At 44.0% G+C, this 13474-nt stretch overlaps 1 protein-coding gene across 1 annotated transcript in view; it reads right to left on the bottom strand.

Annotated features, from left to right (window-relative positions):
- LOC134794960 (histone acetyltransferase KAT2A) overlaps positions 1-13474 on the bottom strand; it is a 37019-nt gene that overhangs the window by 19140 nt on the left and 4405 nt on the right. Inside the window, exons 3-10 of the mRNA XM_063766833.1 lie at positions 12129-12258; positions 10820-10965; positions 9463-9687; positions 9198-9247; positions 8305-8470; positions 7676-7814; positions 5448-5528; positions 3930-4105 (exon numbers count right to left, since the gene is read on the bottom strand). Coding sequence (XP_063622903.1) covers positions 3930-4105; positions 5448-5528; positions 7676-7814; positions 8305-8470; positions 9198-9247; positions 9463-9687; positions 10820-10965; positions 12129-12258 — 1113 coding nt within the window. The remainder of the gene's footprint in view (positions 1-3929; positions 4106-5447; positions 5529-7675; positions 7815-8304; positions 8471-9197; positions 9248-9462; positions 9688-10819; positions 10966-12128; positions 12259-13474) is intronic.

Genomic DNA, 13474 nt, shown 5'->3' with positions numbered 1-13474 from the left:
ATGAATAAAGTAAATTTTGTTTGTTTGTTGTTTGTTAAGCGATGAATGAAATTAGATACATCGCATAACGATTAAGTAATAAACAACTCAATTCAATAAAATTATTTAATTGTTTTTGAGTAATGATTAATACTTTAGCTACGTGTCGGACTGATCACCTGATATACAGCGAAAGTTTGATTTATTAAAATTTTTTTTTTAATTTTGGAAGTTAAATAAAAGTGTTTATTTTATAAAAAACCTTACAGTACGGTACAAGTTTGAGAAGTTTTAAGGAGTTTAATAGGCACATTCGTACAATGTGACCTTATAGCTAGAGCACTAGTCCTTCGTACTTGATCATAGTGTGATATACAGTATCCTCCGTGAAAGTTGTAGGAGACTTTTAAGTCTTAATGTATTTGTGTCTCTAGGTACAGGCAGAGCCGTACAGCCTGGCCTGATATGCCGCTATTATTGTGTTTTAGGGTGACCATGCCCTCGGGTAGCCAATCCCGCGTGTAGTTATGAAGTTCGGGTACGCACGGGAGCGTAGCCCATGATGTATTGATTATAGGGTGACCATGCCCTGGGTAACCATTCCCATTAATTATGTTAGGAGCTTAGGACTCCGTCTTAATACGGCATTAGTTATTTTTATTACGAGATTTATAGGGTACCGTAACTATAAACAGCGAGAGTGAATATTTTAAAGTTGAATACCAAATGTTTTTAAATGTTTTAAAGTTGAATAGTAAATGTTTTAAAGATGAAGAGTAGGTAAATGTTTTTAAAGAACGAGATTTATATTTTATGAGAAAAGGAAGTAAATTAATATTTTAACGTTTGAGAGATGATAACATTTTAAGTGAAGATAATATTTTCTTATTAAAAGATAACGATATTTTTTTACAAGGACTACGACATTAATACGACACATAAAGTCAAGCTAAATAAAGATTGTTTGCATTATACCTATTATAATTTATTAACATTTTTTTTATTGATTTTAGAAAAAATTGTAAACAAGTAACATGCGTTTAATTTTTTTCTTCTGCCACCCCGGCGGTGAGAGGAACGTTCGGGGGAGGTGTAATATGGCGATTGTCCACATTTAGTGTTTAGCAGTAACGCTTTGGTTTACTGCGACATAAACGCGTATTGCTTGTGTCAGCGCAACCTAACGTGTATATATAGGCAGGCATTTAGAGAATATACGTTCTTATACTATCACACATAAGGTGTTTGACTTCTACTCCCATCACCCGCTCGAAACCATAAACATTGGCATTTGACATAAGTTTCGTCTTGTCCATGTTCATTTTCAAGCCCACCCGTTGTGAAACTCGGTTGAGGTCATCGAGCATCATACTGAGTTCCTCCATCGACTTTGCCATGACTACGATATCGTCGGCAAACCGAAGGTGAGTGATGTATTCGCCGTTGATGTTGATGCCAAGTCCTTCCCATTCCAGGAGCTTGAAGGCGTCTTCCATTACGGCAGTAAACAGTTTCGGAGAGATAACGTCTCCCTGCCTTACGCCTCTTCGCAATGGAATCGCCCTCGTGCTCTGCTCCTGTACTCGGACCGACATGGTGGCGTTACTATACAAACACTTCAACACTTCGATGTACCGATAGTCAATATGGCATCGCTGAAGAGACTCAAGCACCGCCCATGTTTCCACCGAATCGAAGGCTTTCTCATAGTCCACAAACGCTAAGCATAATGGCAAGTTATAGTCTTCGGTCTTCTGTATAACTTGCCGCAGCGTATGGATGTGGTCTATGGTACTATAGCCTTTTCGGAAACCGGCTTGTTCGGGAGGCTGGAAGTCATCAAGTCTGTGTTTGAGACGGTTCGTGATGACCCTTGAAAACAGCTTATAGACATGGCTCAGAAGCGTGATGGGTCTGTAGTTCTTCAATAGGTTGTTATCACCTTTTTTGAAGAACAGCACCACCTCGCCTCTATTCCATGTTTCAGGCGTTATGCCCTCGGACAAGACGGAATTAAAGAGCTTCTGGAGGACTTTAAGTACCGGTGTTCCACCCGCTCTCAGAAGCTCTGAAGTGATTCCGTCTTTGCCCGGCGCCTTGTTGTTCTTAAGCTGCTTCAGGGCCATCCTAATCTCGTACAGACTGATGTCCGGGATATCTTCGGTATAATGTCGGGACAGCTTGGCTCTTGGATCTCCTACCAAGCTGTCAACGGGCTTTGCGATCGAAGTGTATAACTGTCCATAGAACCTCTCGATCTCACCTAAAACCTCCGCTTTGCTCGACGCTATGCTGCCATCTTCCCGTTTCAGCTTTGTCAGCTGGCTTTGCCCAATAGACTTGTCCTTTGCGAACACTTTGGAGCCTTGGTAGAAGATACAACAAATCAAATTGTTTTAATGAACCAAATACCCTATCCAAAGATGCTCTGCCCTTTCAAGATTACATTATACTTACTCGAAAAATTTGGACGGGTGGAACCGTGATCTGGGTTGCCTAAGAGGTTATAAGCGTCAGCCGCAAATGCTGAAGATAGTGGTTTGATTCCTCGTGCATTGGATTATATGACATTAATTTATTTCAGTTTATCGTAGAAACAGAGTTGAAAACGTCCATATTTTGATGACGGCGTAAACTTCACATGGCAACCCTGCCACAATGTGATATTAATAATGAAAATGAATAGCACCCGCACTTGTAGATGAGGTGAGTGATGGCTACTTAGGTTTACAGAAGACATAGGCGTAGAGTTTAGACCAAGACAAGTCTGCGACGATTTTGATAGCACACGCAGTGCAAGTGTTATTTTAAACGTGCTATCTAAATCGTTGCAGACTTGGTCTAACTTAAGTGTTATTGTGCGATGTCGGGTACTCACGTCGGGCCCGCACATGTAGGCGGGGTCGGTGATGGTGGCCACGATGTCGGCCACGCAGCGCTCGCTGACGTCGTCCGCGCTGTCCTCCACGACGCGCCGTCGCTTGTGTCATGTCACTGATGTCGGGTACTCACGTCGGGCCCGCACATGTAGGCGGGGTCGGTGATGGTGGCCACGATGTCGGCCACGCAGCGCTCGCTGACGTCGTCCGCGCTGTCCTCCACGACGCGCCGTCGCTTGTGTGATGTCACTGATGTCGGGTACTCACATCGGGCCCGCACATGTAGGCGGGGTCGGTGATGGTGGCGACGATGTCGGCCACGCAGCGCTCGCTGACGTCGTCCGCGCTGTCCTCCACGACGCGCCGGCGCTTGTGTAATGTCACTGATGTCGGGTACTCACGTCGGGCCCGCACATGTAGGCGGGGTCGGTGATGGTGGCCACGATGTCGGCCACGCAGCGCTCGCTGACGTCGTCCGCGCTGTCCTCCACGACGCGCCGACGCTTGTGTAATGTCACTGATGTCGGGTACTCACGTCGGGCCCGCACATGTAGGCGGGGTCGGTGATGGTGGCCACGATGTCGGCCACGCAGCGCTCGCTGACGTCGTCCGCGCTGTCCTCCACGACGCGCCGACGCTTGTGTAATGTCACTGATGTCGGGTACTCACGTCGGGCCCGCACATGTAGGCGGGGTCGGTGATGGTGGCCACGATGTCGGCCACGCAGCGCTCGCTGACGTCGTCCGCGCTGTCCTCCACGACGCGCCGACGCTTGTGTAATGTCACTGATGTCGGGTACTCACGTCGGGCCCGCACATGTAGGCGGGGTCGGTGATGGTGGCCACGATGTCGGCCACGCAGCGCTCGCTGACGTCGTCCGCGCTGTCCTCCACGACGCGCCGACGCTTGTGTAATGTCACTGATGTCGGGTACTCACGTCGGGCCCGCACATGTAGGCGGGGTCGGTGATGGTGGCGACGATGTCGGCCACGCAGCGCTCGCTGACGTCGTCCGCGCTGTCCTCCACGACGCGCCGACGCTTGTGTAATGTCACTGATGTCGGGTACTCACGTCGGGCCCGCACATGTAGGCGGGGTCGGTGATGGTGGCCACGATGTCGGCCACGCAGCGCTCGCTGACGTCGTCCGCACTGTCCTCCACGACGCGCCGCCGCTTGCCGCCGGCGGCGCTGGCGGCTTCGCCTCGGGACTCGGCGGCGCGTTTGAGGGACTCTTGCTTTATTGAACCTGTTTGGGCCAAAATAGTTGTATTTTAGTTGTATTCAATGTCTACTGTAACTCTCGCGTCGAATGAACTATCATATGACAGGGGATATAGGAACTACCCTATGACAGTTCCTATAATAGGTGAGACCAAAGCGCGTCGTCTCCGCTGGCTTGGCTATCTCGAAAGGATGGGTGAAGATCGGGCAGCCAAAAGGGCCTACATGGGTCGACCAACTGGACGCCGTCCTGTTGGTCATCCTAAATAATAAATATCGTTGAGCAGATAGAATGGAGGCAGATCTCCGTGAGCTCGGCGTCGGCAAAAGCTGGCGTGATACCGCTCTGGACCGAACAAAGTGGTGTGCTCTTGTGTTGGAAGCCAAGACCCATTTTGTAAAGTCAAGTAAGTAAGTATGACAGTTCCTTAAAATCTCCTTCGGTTAGGCTTAATTTAAAAAATAATTGAAGAAACATATTTTTACCGCATTTTCATTACTTAAATGTTTATATTTTGAATAAATGAATGGACTGAACTTCCAAAAAATGTCTACGAAATTTCACGTGACAGCTACCCGTTATAAAAATAACTATAATAGAGACCACCATTTCATGCGAGAGATATAGAAATCATGAAATGTAGGAAGATGATTAATCGATTATGATGAACAAACTTACTAGCAGAGAGCGACACGGTGGTGAACCCATCCTTGCTGTCGCCGCTCGTCGTCACCCGCTCGAATTATGATGAAGTGCAAACTTACCAGCAGAGAGCGACACGGTGGTGAACCCATCCTTGCTGTCGCCGCTCGTCGTCACCCGCTCGAATTATGATGAAGTGCAAACTTACCAGCAGAGAGCGACACGGTGGTGAACCCATCCTTGCTGTCGCCGCTCGTCGTCACCCGCTCGAATTATGGTGAAGTGCAAACTTACCAGCAGAGAGCGACACGGTGGTGAACCCATCCTTGCTGTCGCCGCTCGTCGTCACCCGCTCGAATTATGATGAAGTGCAAACTTACCAGCAGAGAGCGACACGGTGGTGAACCCATCCTTGCTGTCGCCGCTCGTCGTCACCCGCTCGAATTATGGTGAAGTGCAAACTTACCAGCAGAGAGCGACACGGTGGTGAACCCATCCTTGCTGTCGCCGCTCGTCGTCACCCGCTCGAATTATGATGAAGTGCAAACTTACCAGCAGAGAGCGACACGGTGGTGAACCCATCCTTGCTGTCGCCGCTCGTCGTCACCCGCTCGAATTATGATGAAGTGCAAACTTACCAGCAGAGAGCGACACGGTGGTGAACCCATCCTTGCTGTCGCCGCTCGTCGTCACCCACTCGAATTATGGTGAAGTGCAAACTTACCAGCAGAGAGCGACACGGTGGTGAAGCCATCCTTGCTGTCGCCGCTCGTCGTCACCCGCTCGAATTCGCCCCGCCGCGGCGCTGCAAGTTATCAAATATAGCCGGTCAAACAAGTTTGTCAGTAGAAAGAAAAGGCGCGAAATTCAAATTTTCTATGGAACGATAGCTCTTCGCGCCTACAATTTGCCACTCTTTTCTACTGACGGAATGGCTTGACATAGTATACAAGGCTCACGAGGAATGCGTAAGATTTTAACCACGCATTTCTGAGGTCAAAAGAAGGAAAAAAAATATGAGTTTAGGTCAATTACGCCAAAAAACAATTTTTTTTTTATGTTTTGTTTTTTTCAGGTTTTTGAATGTATTTGTACATAAAAAGTTAATGTTATTCGTAAACTTGTCACATAAAATAGATTTTTACTTTTTTTTTCGTAAAACCTAGTTTTTGCAAAGTGTTCCTCATCACTTTTTGACATCTATCAATAAGGATATTTAGACTACGTCCCATAGTAGCAACATCGCAATTAAAAAGGCGTTTTGCACTATGTAACAATAAAAACTAGTTTATTTTTTAAATGGTAATAACTCTGAAACTAGGCGAATTTCAAAAAAAAATATAGAACATTTTTGTATCTAAATATGATCAGGAATACGCTGTTAAAATTATTCGGTTTCCTCATGTTACACCGTGTATAATGGTGATGATGTTAGAAGACCATAAATAACTCCAATATCATAATTATTTTATAAATGTACACCGAGAATAGTAGAATACCATTTGTGTCGATATTTTTTTTAGTTTAGTTTTACCTCTGGTCTGGGCTACTGTTGGAAACTTTTACGGAAGTGGTTTATATGTTAAATAATATTTTCTAGGGAAATAGGTTAAAAGGTTGTATAGCCTTTTGATATACGCGTGTGTTTAAATCCTCTCAAAATTAACAGATTAGAAGATATTGATGAAGACTTACTTTGGAAATCTCTCATGGGGAAATTGTGAAAAAGCAGCTAATAAATAAATCCTAATGATGTAATATCATCACATACTCAACGACTTTTTTTACAATAACCATCCCGGTCGTCCGTCGGTAAAATATGGTTTAAAACTTAATATCCTGCCAGAAATATCAAGCCACATTCTGCACTAAATTACACACTTAGAACAATATTTACTTTCACCTTAACATCCACTATACACCACTACATTTGTAAGGAGAGAGATAAAATCAGTTTATCTGAACGATGCACTATCGGAGATAAGTTATCGTGCGGGCCTGTAGGTCGAGATTTGACCCAGTTTTGGCTAAAATGAGCGGTAACTATGCCGAGTGGAAATACAAATAAAACGTGACTGACAAATGACGCTGAGGCTGTATGTCAAAGGTTCTTTGACTCTTCATGTGTAAAGTCAATGACAAAAAATGTTTAGCAGTACAATAAACTAGACTAAGCCTGTATCTTTGGGCCCTGGAGCGCAAAGCAAGTTTAACATTAAGATTATTATGCTATACTTATACTTACATTTAACAAAAGAGCATTAACTATACAATTTATAAACTAATAAGTTAAATAAACGCGCATGCACCTTGTATGGTGTGTGTGTGTGTTTGTGTGTGTGTGTGTGTGTGTGTGTGTGTGCGTGTGTGTCGGTGTGTGTGTGTGTGTGTGTGGTAACCGTGCTTCGAATTTGGTATAGATGATGTTGTACGTCTCCTTAAATTCTGATGAATGAATGAGCTGTAAAAATGAGGACGGCAAAATTGTTTTTGACCTAGTTAGCGTGAAATCTTTGTTCGTAGTTGTTTTGTTTTTCGTATTCATTAAACAAACATTTTTTTCGTATGTTCGTTTGTTCTCCTTTACAGGTCTTATTTTTCAACAGATTCCCATGAAATTCGTAAGCATAACATAAAACATAATATTGTTTTTAGGGTTCCGAACCCAAAGAGTATAAAAGGGACCCTATTACTAAGACTCCACTGTCAGTTTGTCTGTCTGTCCATTCGTCTGTCTGTCACCAGGCTGTATCTCATGAACCGTGATAGACAGTTGAAATTTTCACAGATGATGTATTTCTGTTGCCGCTATAACAACAAATACTAAAAAGTACGGAACCCTCGGTGGGCGAGTCCGACTCGCACTTGGCCGGTTTTTTGTTTTGTCGAATGTGGTTATGGAATTTTTTCAAATTTTTTTCGGACTCCTGGAAATGGTAATGAAAAACTTACTGGTCTTATTGTCCAGTATAGCCTGAAGGTGGTTTGGTGGGACCTGTTTGTACTCAGGGTCCCAGATGGGCGAGTTGGCGCTGAATATCTCTTCTTCCAGCAAAGCTAAGAAGCGTGGGAAGTGGGTCAGTACCAGCACCTGTAAATAAAAGTTTAAACAACGGTAAATGAATGGAAGAACGAAATTTTAGTTATATTTTGGGACGCTTTTTGAGGTACAGTCGCCATCTCCATCGCTCTTTAACGCATTGATAATAGACGCGTGTTCAGATATTTATGACCACCTTGGCCGCTCCGATATATCTGATGGCGACTGTACCATGGGTAAAATGGCAAAAACTAAATCGTCGTATTTCGTCATGTCCGTCTTTCCGTCCGTCTGTCAGCATGTCATAGCAATTTTATTCAAAAACTATACGCTTTATTTGGTGTAATTTGTAATGTCCAAATTTACAAAAATGTGTTCCTAAGGGGATTCGATAGTTTTTGGAAATAGCTTTTAGGTTTCAAAAAAAGTTTTTTGCCTACTAAAGTGAATACTTTAAAAAAATAATTGCTCCGAAAGTTTGAAAAATTGCCCTCCCCCCCCCCTCTTATCTTTAAATAAATGATCCAGGGGCGTCGCTTACCCTCTTCTCGGGCGGCATGCGGTCGCGCTCGGAGTGGCACTTGTCCATGAGCTGGCGGCACACGGACTTGAACACGGCGCGGAGCAGCGTGCGCCCGAACACCAGGGAGGTCTCGTAGTGTGGCAGCGAGTCGCAGAACGCTGGCACGTGGCAGAATACTAGCCATCTGGAACAAGTATCTCGTTAGTGGGTCAATCCAAGGTGCGAGACGTGGGTGACGTCATCACCAAGCTTAAATGAAGTTGGGCGGGACAAGTTGCTAGGCAGAGTGATGGCAGGTGGACCAAAATGTTGACGGAATGGTGGCCGCTTTCGGATTAAAGAAGCGCCTGGCGTCCGTTGGCTCGTTGGGTGGGTGACATTCTGAAAATCGCGGGGCACTTTTGGATGAGACTAGCCCAGGACCGGGATAAGTGGCGTACACGAAGAGAGGCCTATGCTCAGCAGTGGGCGACTGACGGCTAGAATGATGATGATGATGAATGATGGGTCAATATCAGTGCGTTTCTTACCCTCATTTCTTGGGAATACATATTTATAACGCAGTTTTTTTATACTTTGATGATAATTTGTTTTTCTGGTAGAAATGACTGACTACTACTTCACTACACAGAAACACCATTCAAATGTACTAACAGTTCGTCAAAAATGTGTCCGATGAAATTAGGTGTTTGAAACGTTAGAAAATGTTGAAATAACGTTTCTTTCTCAAATGTTACGTCGTTGTTATAAATATATTAATCTGACTTAAAACTAAGTGATATTTTTTTCAGTTACTTAACTGATTCAATCACGACAAATCAAACCAAAACCGACAGATAGACTGTTGATTAACTAAAGAAAGAATACTTGGTTGGTTGTATCGAACACAATAAAGTTGTTGTGATACTAACCTTGTGTAATTAATTTGATATGCTGATATGTCTTCTGGATTAGACACTTGCTGAAAATAAGAATAAATTGATGAAACAACAAGGGAAAATGTAAAGAAAACTTGCACAATACTAAGTTGTATTTATTTCTGGCAAACCTATGTTCTTTTGTTAAATAAGAGGCGTGGGACGTAAATAGATGTGGACCCAGTGGACACACATGGGCCCTTTTCTACAATGAGAGGTCTGTGCCCAAAAGTGGGGCGTAAATAGATGACTAACTCACCAGTTTTCTAACGCTAGGGGTCTCAAAGTTCCAATGGTTGAAGCAATGTAGAAACATCTTGGCCAAGTCATACATAGTCTGCCACTCCCTCTGGGGTAGCGTGTTGAACTTGTACAGTACGAAGTTGGTGATGGCCTTGGCGATGGAGGGGCGCTCGAAGGGCGGCTGGCCGAGGGGGCCCTCGATGGTGGGCTTGGAGCGAGAGAGGATGCATTTCCGGAGGAGCTGCGAAGGTAATACAAATTATAATTTCTGAGATAAAGAACATATGCACCGGCTCAGGCCAGATTAGAATAGGCTACAATCCTCCTAGTCAAATAAGCTTATTTTTTAGAACTAGCAAAACGAAATGTGTATCCAGTCTATTTTTGAAAGTGTTGACCGCGACGGTGCACTAACAACAGTTCCTGGTAGAGTTCCACACATTTACCACACGATTCGGCAAGAAGTGTTTACTAGGTGTGTATCTACAATATGCCGCAGTTAAAACATATCCCCCCTTCCTCCATTCGGTGACCGCCTAGCGACATTTACTTTGAGAACAATAGACCATCTATCTGTAGATTGTCTCTCTTCTTCCTCGCGTTATCCCGGCATTTTGCCACGGCTCATGGGAGTTTCTAAGAAAACGACTGGGATCTGACCTTCCAACCCAGAGGGGAAACTAGGCCTTATTGGGAATAGTCCGGTTTCCTCACAATGTTATACCTTCACCGAAAAGCAACTGGTAAATATCAAATGATACTTCGTACATAAGTTTCGAAAAACTCATTGGTACGAGCCGGGGTTTGAACCCGTGAATTTAAAGTTGCACGCTCTTACTGCTAGGCCACCAGCACTTGTCATCTATCTAAATTGAACTCACTTTGAAAAGATAATAGTAAACTCGCTTGGTGTCGTGATCATCCTCGCGGTGCATGGAGATGAAGATATTCTCCACGTCCACCACGGCGCCCAGGAGATGGTTCACTTCCGACACCTGGAGACCTCGCAGTTGGGTCACATGTTTTCTATCTACATTGAACTCACTTTGAACAGATAATAGTAAATCCGCTTGGTGTCGTGATCATCCTCGCGGTGCATGGAGATGAAGATATTCTCCACGTCCACCACGGCGCCCAGGAGACGGTTCACTTCCGACACCTGGAGACCTCGCAGTTGGGTCACATGTTTTCTATCTACATTGAACTCACTTTGAACAGATAATAGTAAATCCGCTTGGTGTCGTGATCATCCTCACGGTGCATGGACATGAAGATGTTCTCCACGTCCACCACGGCGCCCAGGAGACGGTTCACTTCCGACACCTGCAGACCTCGCAGTTGTGTCACATGTTTTCTATCTACATTGAACTCACTTTGAACAGATAATAGTAAACCCGCTTGGTGTCGTGATCATCCTCACGGTGCATGGACATGAAGATGTTCTCCACGTCCACCACGGCGCCCAGGAGACGGTTCACTTCCGACACTTGGAGACCTTGCAGTTGGGTCACATGTTTTTCTGCAAATAATGTAAAATTGAATAATTTTACGGTTTAGACTCACTTGTTTTTAGTCACTCGTGCGACATGTTTCGGAGAGCCTAGGTCTCCTTTCTCAAGCACTAACAGTGCAAGCAGTGTTCACGACGGCCGTGTATCGCGTACTGCAGCTCGCCGCGTCGCACGCTGCGCGCGCGCCGAGTAAACAGGTTGGGGGAGGTCTTCCGCTGTTATTGTAGGCGGGCATTGTGGTGTGTTTGGGCTTGGGTCACCTAACACTTGTAGCGATACACAGCACGAACTCACTATGTCCACTGCACTGTCACAACACTCACTGTGCTTGAGAAAGGAGACCTAGGCTCTCCGAAACATGTCGCGCGAGTGACTAAAAACAAGTGAGTCTAAACCGTAAAATTATTCAGTGTTAGTATGTCTCACAACAGTTTAAATTCGAATAATGTAAAATTTTAAAGTGATATACAGGATTTGATAAAACAAACCGACAGGTATTTGAGAATATATTTTGTGAATTATTTTATGACGAAAGAGTACCTACACTCTAGCTGCGGGCTGGGGATCACAGACCACCTCAACTACTAGACGGAGCACATATAAGTCAATCGAGGTCACCACACATGCTCTCCCGTACAAATTTAGTACATATTTCATTTCATTTCATTTATTTATTGCATTCCATGGTATTTACAGATGGTATTTTAAATTGAATTGAACAGCATGGACCCTGAATAGGGTATGGCAAGTTAACCTTAATAGCTAAATACATACTTAAAGTTACCTTATAAAACATATTATGTATTGCTTAATATCTAGTTAGTTTCATCACAGTAAATAATAATTAAGGAATCTAATTAACACTAATAATAATCAATACGAATTTAAATGCTATACTTGTTTATATAATGCAATGATGTCAAATATTTTTAATCGAATTTAAGCTGTCGTGTATTTGCGCCCACAATCACGACCACCACTCGAGTATTTTAAAAATATTTATAATTATTAAGCTTTTGGGGTGTTCTTCTGTATGAAATAGCGTAGAACGCTATTGTGCTGCTGGATTCGTAGCATTTTACAAGTAAAATTGTACATATGTGTGGTGACCTCGTGCTCTTTGTAAACGCTTCATAATGCGGTGTCTGTGTAGTTTGTGCTGGGGACTTACCTAAAATATGGTTGCAGTTCCGGCAAGGGTCGTTGAAGGTGGCTAAAGGTTGGTTGTCGGCGCGCGCGTTGGCCTTGATGGCCTGCTGCGGCATGGGCGTCTTCCACCCCGTGCAGTTGCAGTCCGGGGTCTGGAAATTGCCATTGTCATTAGCCGGGTCCATACAGAGCGAGCAAACGCGCGAGGCAATTTCCTCGCGCACAAATCGACCAGTGTAGACGTGCCCCGCGCGCACCGCCTCGGCCGTGTGGACCCGGCTATTGATTTATGCTATCTTTGTTTCTTTGTTCACCTGCTGGAACCCATTTGTTTTTACACCAATCAATAAATAAAGTAAGGACGCTAAGAGTGGAGAATTTCGTATATTGGCCCGCCTGTTCCTGTCACTATCGCACGCGCATAAATATACTGCTGTCCCGCCGATCATGACGGCGGTCAATGCCACTGTGCGAGCGGGAAAGTAATTTAATTATGCGCGTGCGATAGAGATAGGAAATGACGGTTCAATGTACGAAATTATTCGTGCTTAGTGTCCTTACTTTACCCATACACCATTAAGAGCGCTCTTACAAGAAAAGTCGAAATAATGCAAAATTGATGATACTAGTCGACGAAATTCAGGACTTTGCGCTCATTATTAGAAACAATGAGTACTTGTTCCAGTAAAAGCGTCTTCTTATCTTTATAAATATCGTTGTAAATATTAGAAAAAGGACTTATTAAATTAGTAATGATTTTTTTTCTGATGGTCGTTTCCGAAAAACCCCGTGAAGCACTGAATGGCGAGCTCTTATTTGGAAATGTTGAGAATTTTACTCTGCTAAACCTGGCTATTTTGTATTACTAATACCCTGTACTTTAGGCATATCAAACTATATTTTTCCTACATACCTTTGAGAAAGAGAAAATCAAAGTAAAACGAACTCGATTTTCTCTCCGAAACAAGTGTCAATTCCTACGAAAATCTACTTAATATCGAAGTCATTTTCATACTCAAGCAATCTGCAACGTTTGCTTATACTGTTGGTATACATTAGTGTTTATGAAATTCTACTATAATTTTTTGGCAATTTTTTGAAAACTACTCTATATTACCGATGACGCGCGCTGCGCCAGCTCAGTGCCGCGGCAGAGCTTGTAGAGGCAGGACGTGTGTCGGTCGGCTCCGCACATTTTCAACGGCGACGACGAGGTTTTTTATCATTGTGTGCGGCGGGCGCCGTGTAAAACGCTATACTGTGTGCGTGTAAACCGCAACGAGAGACTTTGATCCTAGCACTGTTTTTATAGTATTATAATTTATAATGGTACAGTTTAATAAACTACCGGACAGGATTAAAAATATT

The sequence above is a fragment of the Cydia splendana genome, chromosome 11, assembly GCF_910591565.1.
Source record: "Cydia splendana chromosome 11, ilCydSple1.2, whole genome shotgun sequence".
NCBI lineage: Eukaryota > Metazoa > Arthropoda > Insecta > Lepidoptera > Tortricidae > Cydia > Cydia splendana.
The sequence above is the reverse complement of the archived record's forward strand: the minus strand, read 5'-3'. Positions and strand labels throughout refer to the sequence as shown.